This window comes from Mustela erminea, chromosome 11, assembly GCF_009829155.1.
Source record: "Mustela erminea isolate mMusErm1 chromosome 11, mMusErm1.Pri, whole genome shotgun sequence".
NCBI lineage: Eukaryota > Metazoa > Chordata > Mammalia > Carnivora > Mustelidae > Mustela > Mustela erminea.
In genome coordinates this window covers 32,240,699-32,256,347 of record NC_045624.1, presented here as the reverse complement: position 1 = coordinate 32,256,347, position 15,649 = coordinate 32,240,699, and the positions used below count along the sequence as shown (strand labels likewise).

General features: G+C 38.9%; 1 protein-coding gene across 1 annotated transcript in view; it reads left to right on the top strand.

The window, feature by feature from the left end:
- The first annotated feature begins 7,985 nt into the window (after positions 1 to 7,985).
- Positions 7,986 to 15,649, top strand: part of CFTR (CF transmembrane conductance regulator) — a 168,956-nt gene continuing 161,292 nt past the window's right edge. The window contains exon 1 of the mRNA XM_032304554.1: positions 7,986 to 8,139. Within this exon, the coding sequence (XP_032160445.1) occupies positions 8,087 to 8,139 (53 nt within the window). The 5' untranslated portion in view covers positions 7,986 to 8,086. The remainder of the gene's footprint in view (positions 8,140 to 15,649) is intronic.

Here is a 15,649-nt window from a genome sequence, read left to right as displayed (position 1 = left end):
CAGTTCCTCTTAAAAATCCTATATGGTCCAGTTATACACCCAGCGTGGTGATTAAGTGCCCAGCTTTGCAGCTTCATTCAGATTCTGGCTCTATTTCTTGAACTGATGCTTGGCATTTAATCTTCTATATCTCAGTTTCTTCTTCTGTGAAAGGGAATGAGAGTGATAATCAAATATGCCAACTTTTTCTGAGGTATGCAATACAATTTACACAACAAACTGGTATATAAAACCTGTATTGTTTTTTAGCAAAAACAAGATCATGCTAAGCTTAAATTGCTATCATAAAAAATTACCATTTTAATTTTTTTGTAAAACCTTGTGACAGTCATATTTGTTTAGAGGAAAGTTATGACACGTATTCATCAATTTGATTTTCTTTAGTTAGCATGATATGCTTTGATCCAAAAATTATTTAGATAGTTTTCATACCTATCTTTACATATAATTTTTTGCACATGTAAATAAGAGTTCCAGAGTCTTTTGCCATAGTTCCATCAGTGCTGCCTCTTAACAGCCTTTGAAATGAAGACATTCCAGTCACTTTGGGAGATGTGGACATGTGGGCAGTAGAGGCCAATGAGCTGTAGTCAGAGAACCAGGAATTGGTTGTCCTTCTGATCATACGGATTCATCACCATAGTTTCACCCATTGTATTGAACTTGAAGATCAATAAATGACCAGCATAGTGTCCTAAAACAATAAGATCTCACAGACTCTGTCAATGTAGGGTAAGTTAAAGCAAAGCAGAACCTAGGGGTTTTCAAGTTATAGTTTCCCAGCTGAACAAGAACTCCCTTGAATAATTGACTTCCTGTTGTATCCTTGATGTTCATTGGTATAAGAAGTGACCATGAAACAAATGATTCTGAAAAAAAATTATAGCTAAAAATGCCATCTGTGATATCAGTCAGTGACAATTCTACAAGCTTTCAGGGGCAACTCTTCCAAACTGGGTTGAAGGGAGGATGGCTTTTATTTCCAGGTGAACTTGAGCAATAACTTCTACCAAATATTAGACAACAAGAATAATACAACATGTTGGGGTTTGAGGGTCAAGACATTCATAATTACTTTTAGTTCCTAGGTGCATTAACAGTCTCCCACTGAGTCTCTCTTATTCTTTATTTCACATATTTCTTTATTTACATGTTGTTATTATAAATTATCTACTTGGGGGAAAATAGTTATAACTAACTACCTGCTGTACTCCAATGCCTTTCCAAATGTGACTCTTTTATGTAGCATATAAGTTATTATAGAATTCACCTGAAGGAATAAACTATCACTTTTCTTCCTAGAGTCTATATATATAAGACCACTGTTTCAATGCTGTAGATTGCACCTGGCTTTCAGCCTGATACCACTAGTGAAAATTTAATCTGGTGTTATAAATTCTCTTGTTTCTAAAAAAACTTCAGCAGGAAAGTGAAAAGAAAACCAGCATAAATATGAAACATTTCATCAACAGCAGTTTTAGAAAACCCCAGAATTATTAGCTTTTATACTCATGACAAAGCTGTATCACTGAAAATATTGTCCATAATTATTCCAGTTTATTAATAGAACTAATAAGTTCTCATTTTGTACAGATTGGGTCTCTTTAAGATTTCCTTTATGAGGAAGTACCTTTAATTTACAGAAGACCCATCAGGGTGCCAAATTCTATCTGGATACAGTAGTTAACAATATAAGACTGGTGATGAGCTGAAAATTTAAGGAACTGAAAAACAAAGGTTTCAAATGTCATTTCAATGCAAAGGAGTGAGGACTTGCACCATACAAAAATCTAGTTCTTCCTCTAAATGTAAATTACCATATAGTTGGGAAAGTACCTAAATTTCCCCCTTTTCATCTTTCCTAAATACAAGCAAATAACTTCAGAGGGAATGAGAGAATTCAATGTTCCTGAGAATTCCGATAGCCTTAGGGAGTTCAGTTTTCTGTAGCATTTTCTTTTGCAATGCTATACTGATTTCTGATTTATCACCAGTGATATATAACAACAATTTCTAAAATTCATTGAGTGCTTATTCAGTTTGAAACACTTTATGTCTGTTACATGCATCATATTTAAGTAATTTCATCCAGTGATTCTCAACCAAGAGCAATTTTGCCCTTGCCACCTTCCAGGCGATTTGGCAATCTCTGGAGACAGTTTTGGTTTTTACAACTTGGGTGGTAGTGGGAGGCTAGTTTCACTGGCATTCAGTGGGTAGAAGTTAGAGCTGCTGCTAAACATTCTATACTGCACAGGACAGTCCACCACATCAGTGAATTACCTAGCCCCAAATGTCAATAGTGCCAAGGTAGAAAGAACCTGACTTAATCCATTCAACAACTTGGTGAGGTAGGTATTTTTATTATTTTAATTATAATATTATAATTTAATTTAATTATAATATTAATATATTTGACATGTAACATTGTGTAAATGTAAGGAGTACGAAATATTAATGACACACTCATATTGTAAGATGAGTGCCACTGTCGTGATAATTAGCGCCTCTGTCACCTTACCTAATTATTCTTTCTAGTAGTTGGAATAGTTACATTCTAGTCTCTTAGCGAGGTTGATGATTATAGCACAATATTGTTGTCTGGATTCACTGTGCTGTGCATGAGGTAGGTATGATTAACCTCGTTTTCAGGGAAGAGAACTGACACGGGAAATGTGACCATACAGCCAAGTAAGTAGTGGTGCCAGGATTGAAAATTTAGCTATTTTCTCAAAGCCCAAGCTCTTTCAATTATGCTGTGCTACCATCTTCAGAGAATTTTGATGATCCCTAGTAGAGTCTGGGCTTTGAAGAGTAGAGATTCTGCCATATTCTGTGTACATGCCTTAGCAGTGCTAAGTGCTAAGGCAAGCTCTTGCCTGCCAGAAGATTGATGGTAATCATCCATCTCTTGAGCATCTTCAGGTTTCCCCTTGAGGACAGTATTTCAACTCTTAGGTCAGTAAGTCCAAGAGAAAATTGTTATTTGATTGCATAGACTGTATTACTAAACAAAAGATGAGTAAAAGGAAAACAGAAGACACACTTCCTGTCTCCAAGGAGGTTGTGGGGCAAAAAGGGTAAGTGTGTATATATAAATAAAAGTATGTGTTATGTGTATCTATAAACATATAGAATTGTCAGATCAAACTTGGTGAAAGCAGTAAAAGTAAATGATCATCTGGCTTCCTCATGTGCCAGGAACCTCTATCTGGGTCTGAAATGTCTTTGTAGGTCTATATAATGTGTCTTTACGTATGCTTGGTCATCGCTGCAGCACACTGAGGAGCCCTGGCTGCCCTTGTCCTTTCCTCTTAGATGAGTTTATAAGCAGAACAAGCCTATATGAACGTGAATTTAACAAGGCCTTGCCATTCTCCTTTTTTATGAGCTTCCTGATGGGGGCGACTTTTCCCTTCCTCGTTTTACTTGGCCTGTTTTCAGTGCACTCATGGCCACTACTTACTTATCACAATTAAAGCCCATTCTCAGGAAAGAATCTGAGGAACACTCTCAAATGAAATGAAACCTAATGGGTAAGTAAAGTATAGTGAAGTTTTGCTCTGGTGATATCTAATGATGGGACTTGAGGCATCATCTGGCAGAGTAACTTATGACAGGATGGTTATCTCATAAGCTTTCATATATCCAGATCATTTGTAGGATACATATGACACATTGCTGAACACATAGTAGGTACTAAATAAATTTTGGCTTCCTTTTTTTCATTTTTTAATTAATTAATTTACAAATATTTATTTATTAGAGAGGGAGAGAACACAAGTGGGGGTGGAAGTGGGGGTGGCGCTGGGGGAGGGAGAGGGGCAGAAGGAGAGGGAAAAGCAGACTCCTGGCTGAGTCAGGAGTACAACAAGAGGGCTTGATCACCAGTTCCAGGGATCATAACCCGAGTCTGAGCAGAAGACAGATGCTTAACCAACTGAGCCACCTAGGCATCCCTTATTAACTCATTTTTTTAAAGTAATTTCCATACCCAGCCTGGGGCTCAAACTCACAACCCTGAGATTAAGAGTGACATGCTCTTTCTTCTGAGCCAGCCAGGCACCCTTCTTCTTGTTTCCTTTTAACATACTTTTAAGGGGCACCTGGGTGGCTCAGTGGATTAAGCCTCTGCCTTCGGCTCAGGTCATGATCTCAGGGTCCTGGGATCGAACCCCACATCGGGCTCTCTGCTCAGTAGGGAGCCTGCTTCCCCCTCTCTCTCTGCCTGCCCCTCTGCCCACTTGTGATCTATCTCTCCGTCAAATAAATAAATAAAATTAAAAAAAAAATGATGCCACATAATTTATATACCACAGTTCATAGCAGTGTTAGTCAGGAGAGCTAAAACCCAAGTGTCCACCAGTGGATGAATTGATAAACAAAATGTGATATATACATACAATGGAATATTGTTTAGCCTGAACAAGGAAAGAAATTCCACAATATGCTATAACATGAATAAATCTTGAGGATATTATGCTAAGTGAAATAAGCCAGTCACAGAAAGACAAATACTATCTGATTCTACTTCTATGAGGGTACTTAGAGAAGTCAAAATCATAAAGATAAGAAAGTATAATGTAGTTGCCAGGGGTTAGGGGGAGGGGAGAATGGTGAGTTACTGTGTAATGGGTATAGTGTTTCAGTTTTTCAAGATAAAAAGGGTTGTAGGGATGGATGGTAGTGATGGTTGCACAAAAATGTGAGGGTATTACCACTGAACTGTACATTTTTTTTTTTTAAAAGATTTTATTTCTTTATTTGAGAGAGAGACAGTGGGAGAGAACATGAGCGAGGAGAAGGTCAGAGAGAGAAGCAGACTCCCCGTGGAGCTGGGAGCCCGATGCGGGACTCGATCCCGGGACTCCGGGACCATGACCTGAGCCGAAGGCAGTCGTCCAACCAACTGAGCCACCCAGGCGTCCCACCACTGAACTGTACATTTAAAAAATGGTTTTAGATGGTAAATTGATGTTATGTATATGCATTTTACCACAATGCATATACATAACATCAATATACAAATATACAATAATATACAAATGGCCACCTAATCTTTTTAACATTTTTTAAGTAATCTCTGTACCCAATATGGGCCTTGAACTTAGAACCCCGAAGATCAAGAGTTGCATGCCATCATGTAACCAACTGGCCAGCCAGGCAGATAATCTTCTAAATTGAATATCAGTTCTGCTTACAACAGTAGGAAATTCTGTCAGGGAAGTATGTATAGTGGGTAAAAGCTTGACTCTGGCAACAGAATGTTTAGGTTCAAGTCTGTTTTTTCTGTTGTATACTGTGGAACTTGCTTGGGAAAATTGCTAGCCTTTTTTGTACCTTAGTTTATTCACCTTTAATGTGTGGATAATGAAGAAGATACCTATCCCATGGGAGTGTTATAAAGATTTAAAAAGGCAAAGCATGTCATGTATTTGACACAGCAGTTGGCATATAAACAGTAAGTGCTCAACAAATACGAGCTATTATAATAAAATTTTGAGTTGATATTTAGGCAGCTTGGAGGGAAGAGCATCATGGTTTCTTACTACCTCTTTCCATTCTCATCCTGGCCATTGATTTCTTTCCTATTCCTGACATCTCAAAGCCACATTTAGGATTTTAGTTATGACCTTCATCCATGTTTGAGCACTTTCCTGGAGCATAAGTCTGCATTCCCTCAGTAGGTATGTACCTAGATGCAAATTTAGAGTATCATGTCTCAGTTCATTTGTTCATATCTGCTAACAGTGTTAATGTTCTGAATAATAGTGACATCCTACTTATGCCCAGAACAAATTTGGGGTGTAATTTTTTACGATAAAAATCTGGGGTCTTCCTGTATGCATGCATGTACATGCTTGAAATAGAATATCATAATTAAATGTCTTTTATTAAAAATATAAAGCTTCAATAGCTACTTGGTTTGTAGACTTTTGCTTTCTTATCTCAGTCCTGAATAGGTCTAGCAGTTATGATTTCATGAAACCAATATGAGGAGAAAAACTGGGTTCATTTCTAAGTTATAGAATATTATCAATATAGGAGGGATGATTTGATTAGAACCAATGTTATACACTGATAGGAGTCCTGGTTTGGAATTAGACCAAGTTTGAATCTTAGCTCTACCATTACAGACATTTACCTAAGTGCTCTTGTCTGTTTCCTTAACCAAAAATTGGGGAAAATAACACCTGTTTACATGGTGGTTAAAAGGTTTACATGGGATGATGCCTGGAAAATAGTAAGAACTCAAGAGGTAGTCACTATTTTATTTATTCTTTCCAGAGGAAGGTGATGGATTAACATACTTGGGGTCTTTTCAAACCATACCACTTGGTCAGCTTCTGTGTTCTTTGGATATAATTGTTAATCCCTTTATTATCACTTGCTCTTTGGTAACAAAGAGGAACTGATTACTAATTCATTTCAAAATGTGTGTACTATATTTGATGGGTCACACTAGCAGTTATAAAGCAAACAATAGAGTGGAGGTGGGGAAGTGGATGGAGTGAGTTCAATCACATACCTGGGAAAAGTCAATAATAAAGACTGAGTGAAAGAACCTTGATTTGTATGTCAGACTGGAGAGAGGAAAACATGGGTATAGGATTTGAAGCAAGGATCATGAATTAGAAATGCTGAAGTTCCTTCTTAGTATCTCACTCCATGCATTTTGGTTTATATCTTTGCTCTATTTTCTCTACTGTTAAAGTTTAGCGTAATGGAATTTAAATGTTTATACAACCTAGATTAAGATGGAAAAAAGATATCGTTGAAATTGAAAGTGAAGCTATAAAAACTTGCTGAATATGTTTATTAATTTAAATGTGTGTTCCTGTTACTGTGAAATGCACGTTTTATTTGTACTGTATTTGGGTGACCACAATCAACAATATGGTAATTTACAAGTAAACACCCTTTCCTTACTTGTAGTTTCCTTAGTTGTAGGCAGTTATCAGACTAAAATTGTTACTTTCATTTGAATTTTTCAATTTAAATTCAATGTACCCTTGTCTTTACACAACAGGATTCAGGGTCGTGGTTAACACGCTACCTTCCCTTCAAAGACTGGATTCCTTCCGGTGTATTAGTCAAGGTATTTTGCTGACCGAGACTAGGAAATCTATAGGAGGGCGGGTTAGTTTACACACTGTTGATTTGTCATCTTAGTCTTTTAACACACACAAAAACCTTCCTTCAGAACTTAAGCCGGGCTGAAAATTTAAGACAATGAACAAATCCTGAGAGCGTACAGGACAAAGCGATTACCATCTTATAGGATTTCCCCCCATGAGTGCGTCTCCAAGGGTTTGAGCAGCACTCAGCTCACCTAAGCCTGAAACTAACAAGGCTTGGTTCTTCCCTCCGACACTCAAAGGAAGCGCTAAGGTGAACACAGCATTCGTTGCCTCCGAACTTTTCTGGTCTCTGAGGCTGCATTTTGTTACAGCAGAGACATATTTTCGTTCTCCCTGCAGAATGCACCTTGCAAAAACGGAACGCGAGCCTGGCTAGGTTCTCGGAAGAAGTGAGAGGAAAAAGGCTTAGAAGTTGGCTGCCGCGTGCCCCGCGTTCCCCCGAACCTGGCGCGGAGGAGGGTCCAGGAGACTGCCCCTGAGCTGGTTTTGCTCCCGCTGAGCGTCGGAGACAGGACCCAGAGAGCGGCAGCGACTGTCCCCCACCTGCAGGCTGGGTGGGGGCTTGACGGTAGGGACGCGGGCTTGGAAGGAACGCATGTGAGAGAGGAAGGCTGGGAGTCAGAATGGGAAAAGGGAAACGCGGAGCAGCCAGGAGCGAAGGAGAGAAGGAGCGGTCAGGGTGCGCAGAGGGTGGAGAAAGCCGCTAGGGCAAATTGGGGGCTGGACCAGGCAGCGCCCAGCTTTTAACCTGGGCAGTGGGGGCGGGGGAAGGAGCTAAAGGGAAGGGGAGGTGTGTGAAGTGGGGTGGGGGGGTTGGAAGCAAATGACATCACAGCAGGTCAGAGAAAAAGGGGCGAGCAGCCTGTGCCAGAGGAGTAAGGTGTTTGGCATTAGGAGCTCGAGTCCAGCCTGCCCGGGCAGGGACCCCGACGCCCGCAGAGACCATGCAGAGGTCGCCTCTGGAGAAGGCCAGCGTCCTCTCCAAACTTTTTTTCAGGTGAGGGGGTGTCCTGCCGAGTTTTGGAAGGACACGTGCCCACGAAAGAAGAGGGCGTGTGTGTATGGGCTGGGTTTTGGGGAAAGAGGAATAGCTTTTTTGTTTGTTTGTTATAAAGATGCGCTATCATTCATTGTTATGGGAGAGAATGTGGGTTTTGTGAACAAAATAGGAAACGTGAAAAAGAGATTAAAGAATAAAGGGAAGCCAGTTGTTTGAATAGAGAACTTTAGCTTAACTTTGAAGTCTGAACTACTTGGAACTGAAAGTTGCGCTTTGGAGACCCAAATGTGCTACTGTGCAAGGGTTTTCTTTAACTTTTCTAATTAGTGAATGAGAACCTCGTTGATAACAAGTACTTCAATTTGGTCTCTTACTGTCGCCACTCAGTGCCTTGGAAACTTAGATGTCTTTGGCATCCTATTCCAAGTGCCAATGTTTGCATATAGTAGGTGCTCAGAAAACACTTTTTTGGAGGGAGATGTGTGAAGTGGGTAAGAGGACCTTAAAGTTCTTATTGTTATGATACTGAGTAAATCTAAGAAGTATTTGCCACCATTCCATTATTTTTTTAGGGATGAAAGCAAATCCTTTGAAATATCTTTTTAAAGAAAAACAAATTCTACAAGTTAAACTTTTTTTTTTTTTTAAGAGAGGGAAAGGAGCAGAGGGAAAGGGAAAATCCCAAGCAGGGCAACACTGGGCTCCATCCCAGACCCTGAGATCATGACCTGAGCTGGAATCAAGAGTCCAGTGCTCAACCAAATGAGCCACCCAGACACCCCTGCAAGTTACACATTTAAGCGAGGGGTGCGGGGGAGAGGAGTGGGTGGGAGATCAGAATGATCATGGAAATGTGAAGATATAGGACAGGATACTGAAGTTATGCAGAATTGACATGTAATAAATTTTACTCTTATCCTCCTTTGCATGTGATGAGTCATAAAAGCTTGGAACTTCATCTAATGATGTTTTTAAAAATGCAGTCTAAATTCAGAGTCTTAGGCAAAGTGTAATTAGATGTAGCATTTTAAATTTGAGGTGTTCTTTGAATACTGTATCTACTTTGTTCCTGTTATATTATGTGAATGAATGAATAGGTATAGATCTGTCATGGAATATTACTTGACTCATGATTATCCAGTGAATCAGCATACTTTGTATCAGAAAAGCCAAATATAAATATGCCCATATGTGTGTGGGGGGAAGGGACTCTCTTATCTATGTTTTATTCTCTGCATGTGCAGTAAGTGTGGAACTCAGGTGTGAAGGAATGACTCCTGACCATTGATCATCCCTGTGGATAAGAGAGTAGGACTTTACTCTTTAGAATTACCTTTAGTATTTATGTTTTCAGCAACTTTTGTTACCCCATCTATAAAAATTGGATTATCTGTCCATTTATTTTCCTACTATTTACAAAATCAGAATGCTAATTGTCATAAATTGTAGACTTTTTAGCAGAGCACTTTGAGGAACATAAATGCCAATCAGTCTAAAATGCAGCTTTCAGAAAAATGAATATCCTAGACCTACTTCTAAGTGTTGAGGAACTTTTAATTAATACATTGTTGATTTAAATTAGATCACTGTTAATCTATCAAAATATTTTTTAGCAGATCACCTCATATATTTTAGGATAGTTTAAAAAAATGCTTTGAGGTTGACTTATTAAAAAAATGTATTATAATCACCACTGAGTTTGTTAAGAGCATACTCATTCTTGTTCTCCAAACTATTTCATAATAAATTGGTCTAAGAAGAGGTTATTTTGGGGTACCTAGGTGGCTGAGTGGGTTAAAGCCTCTGCCTTCAGCTCAGGTCATGATCCCAGGATTCTGGGATCGAGCCTGGCATTGGGCTCTCTGCTCGGCAGGGAGCCTGCTTCCTCCTCTCTCTCTCTCTCTGCCTGCCTCTCTGCCTACTTGTGATCTGTCTGTCAAATGAATAAATAAAATCTTTAAAAAATAAAAAAATTTAAAAAAAAAGAGGTGTATTTTTTAAAAGTTAAGTTTTTACTATTTATGGGGACTGACAATCACCTAAAATAGCAGTGATTATAAACTTTCTTCTTGGTTTTAATTCTAAAAGGGTAAAAAATTTATTTTCTGCATAGGGTCAGAAATTTACCTTCTGCATTGACCACTATTGCTTTGGGGTCAGGGGTTTTGCCTTTGCATTCAGACTGTTTTGATTCCGGTTGTTTAGATTGAGCTGTGTGACCCGAGGCAAGTCCCTTAACATCTCTGTATTTGTGTTACTTGATCTTTAAAACTTGAGACTAATAGGACATAAGGCCTAGGGGTTTATCTGTTGAGAAAAATGCATGTAAAGTGGTTAGCCCAGTAAATGTTAGCTAGTTTTATTATCATATTTTTACATTCATTATAATACCAAGCACTTTGTTTATATCAGATCCTCAATTCATCTTTGTTGAATATAATTGTGTGACTATCAGTCTGTAAGAATGGGCCTGGATGAGAACTTAATTTAGGTAATATCTCAACTAGAATGGCAGGTTAACTACTTTAGAATTTAACTTTCTGAATATGATCCATTCAGTTTCAGAGTTATTAAAGGGTAAAGCTATTATGGTCTGGGTTATAGATTATATTAAATCCTTCATTGTTCAGGTTTTATTATTAGAAAAGCTAGTAAAGTTTGGGATAATTTTAAGTAGTACTTTCTTAATTTTGCATCGGCTTCACATCAAGTACAAAATTTGAAAGACATCTGAAGTCTTGAATACTTTGAATTGTAGTCATGGCATCCATACCAGGAGTCTAGATCAATGCTTGAAGAATTGTCAGAGCCCCACAGAATCCAAGTGCCACAGAGTCTTGTAAAAATGGATGGGGTGGGCGCCTGGGTGGCTCAGTTGGTTAGGCGACTGCCTTCAGCTCAGGTCATGATCCCGGAGTCCTGGGATTGAGTCCCACATCGGGCTCCCTGCTTCACGGGGAGTCTGCTTCTCCCTCTGACCTTCTCTCTCATGCTCTCTCTCATTGTCTCTCTCTCAAATAAATAAATAAAATCTTTAAAAACAAAAACAAAAACTGGACGGGGTTCCTGATAAACTCCACAGAGAAATGTCAAATAAGATCGAAGAGTAAATACAGTAATATTAGGATCTAAGGCCAAGAATTACATAAGTCTCAGTTTAATAATAGAATCATTTAAGATACTTTAATAAGTACTAAATAATTTAAGATAATTTTTTAAAAGTTTTTATTTATTTATTTGTCAGAGAGAGAGAGAGAGCGCACAAACAGGGGGAACTGGAAGGGCAGGTGGTGGGAGAAGCAGGCTCCCTACTGAGTAAGGAGCCCAACCCCGGACTTGATCCGAGGACTCTGGGATCATGACCTGAGCCGGAGGCAGCTGCTTAAATGACTGAGGCACCCAGATGTCCCTAAGATACTTTTATAACTACTAAATACAAAGTAATGAGAGGTTTTTAAACAAACTAGAATTTATGTATTAGAATGGGTATGGTGAATCAAAATAGCTATCAATGCAAACTAAACTCTCATTCTAAACATTCTGCTCTTGATCAGAGTAGTTCAGATTCTTTTTATGAAATTACCTTTAAAAATAGTATATAAGTTTCTTCTCATGGGTATATAATGGGCCCATTACTGTTTAGCATTATTTTTACTTGTAGCCTGCGTTAGATTATTAATCCTATTACCCAGACTGGAACTTGCTCTTAAATGACTTATGGCTGTATCTTGAAATCAAATCTACGCTGATAGTATAAAGATTCTTCATCAGAATTTGCTTTGTTAAAGCCAAGTGCTACTTAAGTTTAGGAATTTTCATTGAAAAAAATGTATTGCAAACTTTATAGACATTTCCTAATGAAGAAAAACACAAGTGCTTTTTGTTTTTAAAAATATAAGTGCTTTGAGCAACAGAAGCATACTTGCAATCAGTTTATAATGGAAGAACCATGAAGATCACAGTTCTGAAGGGGACCATACTTGTTTGATTATATAAATTATGGCATATTGTAAAAAATATAGTGATTTTGTATTTACATTTCACTACTTGTTGGTAAGGCATGAGGAAATCTTAAAATTACGGCAGAATCATAAACACTTTTGCAGTTTGTTGGCAGGCATTTGTAGAACCACTGCAGAGAAAGATCAGTTGGCCATTCAAACAAGGGTCTAGTCTTATCCTGATCAATACACATGCATTATCTCAGGTTTGTCTCTCAGACAAAGTTGAGCCTCTGCAGATCAAAAGACATAGATGCATGAAACAAAAGGCCAACATGAGACACACAATTCATCTTGAGATGTTCAGCTGCCAAGGAGGCCTGGATACCATGAGTCCATCTAGTCAGTCTGTGCACATATGTCTTCCAGTAAGGATGACCCAGGGTTTTCTTATGCTCTCTTGGCTTTGTCTTCCAGAGGAATTGAAGGAGACCACTTTTAGAACAGATACCTCTTTCTCTTGGACGGTGTTGTCTGAACACTGTCAAATGTTGACTCCCTACATCAGTCCTTGACTATCCCTTTTTATCCATCCACCTTTTGCCGATCATGTATAATACAGTTCAGATTTTCCAACCTGGGATGTGTCAATCTTGATTGATTTAACTTTCTGAATTCTAAAATTATCTCTTTCATGTAATATGACCGAAACTGAAGTTATGTATATATATTAATATGTAAAATATATGTATATATAATTAAATTCCTTTTAGTTAATTTTGGTTGTTTAAAAAATTCCTCCCCCCTTCTCTTTATTTTTTTTTTAAAGATTTTCTTTATTTATTTGACAGAGATCACAAGTAGACAGGCAGAGAGAGGGGGAAGCAGGCTTCCTGCCGAGCAGAGAGCCCTATGGGGGACTCGATCCCAGGACCTGGAGATTATGACCCCAGCGGAAAGCAGAGGCTCAACACACTGAGCCACCCAGGTGCCTCTCCTCCTTAATTTTGAAGTGTATTTCAGTGGTTCAAATTATTACTTACTTGACAGTCCAGGAGTATTCTTATATACTTAAAAATGCATAGAAGGAGCACCTGGGTGGCTTAGTGGGTTAAGCCTCTACCTTCAGCTCAGGTCATGATCTCAGGGTCCTGAGATCCATCCCCACATCCAGCTCTCTGCTTAGTGGGGAGCCTGCTTCCCCCTCTCTCTCTGCCTGCCTCTCTATCTACTTGTGATCTCCCTCTCTGTCAAATAAACAAATAAAATCTTTAAAATAACAAAACAACAACAGCAAGAAAATGCATAGCTGATGGTTTAGCTTTAATGTTCAATTCTTTCTTAAACAGAGAAGTGGAATCTATTTTTCTTAAACTCCTTCGTCAATATTTTATTTTACTTTATTTTTAAAGATTTTATTTATTTATTTGATAGAGATCACAAGTAGGCAGAGAGGAGGCAGAGAGAGGGGGAAGCAGGCTCCCTGCGGAGCAGAGAGTCCTATGCGGGGCTTGATTCCTGTACCCTGAGATCATGACCTAAGCCCAAGGCAGAGGCTTAACCCACTGAGCCACCCAGGCGCCCCATCAATATTTTATGTTTGATGTGACAAACAAAATATCCCTTGGAGCCAACTGATACACTAGGGAAATCACGGTTTTCCAATTTTCCGTTTGTGTTTTGTGGGAGGAAGTAGGACTTAGTATGATAATATTCAATACATAAATGTTCAAACTTGTTTAAAAGTCCCTTAAAGGAGCACCACTATAAGATGTATTATTATTGTTAGTGTTGTTTCACAGGAACCTGTAATTTCAGTGTGATACAGTTACAATGTAAGTATAGGATTGCGAAACCATCAGGAAAGGGTGTTAACCATTTAGCATGCAGCTATATGTTGTTTGTTAAATTTTTAAAAACAACTCTGACTCAGCAGCAATTTTGGCAATTTTGATTCCACGGATTTCTGACGCATCTGTGTAAAAGCACGTCCCTGGAACCAAATCCTGGAGCTGTAATGAGGTCAAGAGGGGAAAACAGATTACAACGGAGGTCTGGTTTTGGACCCTGCCTGAAGGTGTATTGTATCCAAAACGTTAAGCAAAACATGACCATTTCAGAGGCTTCTCACCAGCTCTGGAAGAATTTACCTGGTAGTTGTTTGAGAGGGAAATTAGCATTACAAAGTGGCTTAACTATTGAGTTTTGTGTCAGCCCGGAGTTTAGGCTTCTTTTAGCAAGGAACCTGTAAAAATTCAATTAGATTGTTCTGTGTAGAGAATGAATATATTTCTTACAGAGCTCTGAAAGATCCTGGCTTTCACAGCTGTTTCCAAGTGGCAAGGCTTGTCAAGGTTGCTATTCTCTTTGCAGCTCCGTTAGCTTATTACTGCCTTTTAACATCAATGATGATTTTCTAACTATAAAGCCCTGGATGTCAGGACCTTCTATGACTCGTTTCATATAGTATTGAGACCACAGCATGTAATGGTTTAATAAATATTTCTTTGTGATGATGGTGATTACATGGTGATCAACCTGAGAGGCTTATAGGTACTGTACACTCAACAGTTTTGTAATGCACCACTGTTCTGATAAAAAGGGGTCCATGCAAGCAGGGCCATAGGCAGATTTTTTATTGCCCAGAATAATTATTCTGTCAAATGTTTTTTGTGTCCCTTTATGGCCAGGTCTTAGCCTTTCTGGGGAAGACTGCTTGGTTGTTCCTTGCTTATGGGATAAGGAAATGATTTAAAGGTTTCTGCTAAGTCCTTATTGTTAGGATTCTCAGCCCTGAAACTGGGCTTTACTCTGGTATAATCAGAGAAATCTCCCAGAGGTTGCTACAAGGAGCTGAATCAGAGCAGTACTTCCTTTGTAGGTTCATTCATTCACCACCTTCTGTATGCTATGCAGGGCATTAATAGAGTTGAGATGGACAAGAAAGAAATTGGTGTTGCCTTAGTGGAATGAATTCTCAGCAACCCAGAGTCAAAAAACACTCTGGCGCATCCAATCCTTTCTAAGGCTGGTTAAGGAAGGCTTGCTGGAGAAGTGACTCCTGAGTTGACACCTAAAGGAGATTGTCCAGAGAGGGCAGGGATGCGTTAGGAAGAATGTAAACATGGAAGCAGCAGACTTTGTATAGGACTGTCAGCAAGAGGGAGCATGACACCTTCAAAGAATTCAGAGACTTTCCCTGTGACTGGAACATAAGATACGTGACAGATTTGTGGGAGATGCATCCGAAATTCTAGTCAGGGCCTGATTAAAAGAGACGTGGTGAGCTTCGTTTGGGCTTTATCATATTAGAAATGAAAAGCCGTGGATTTCAAGAAGAGTGACATGACCAGTTCAAAGCTGTTGCAGTTTTGCCAAGGAAATAGGGGGCTGTAGGGATAGAAAGATGAATTTGAAAGACATTGCGGGGGGGTGGTTGTGTGTGCACATGGCTGGCTCAGTTAATTAGAGCATGTGACTCTTGATTTTAGGGTTATGATTTCTAGCCCCATATTGGGTGTAGAGATTACTTAAAAGTAAAAAATCTTAGGAATAAAAAAGAGAAA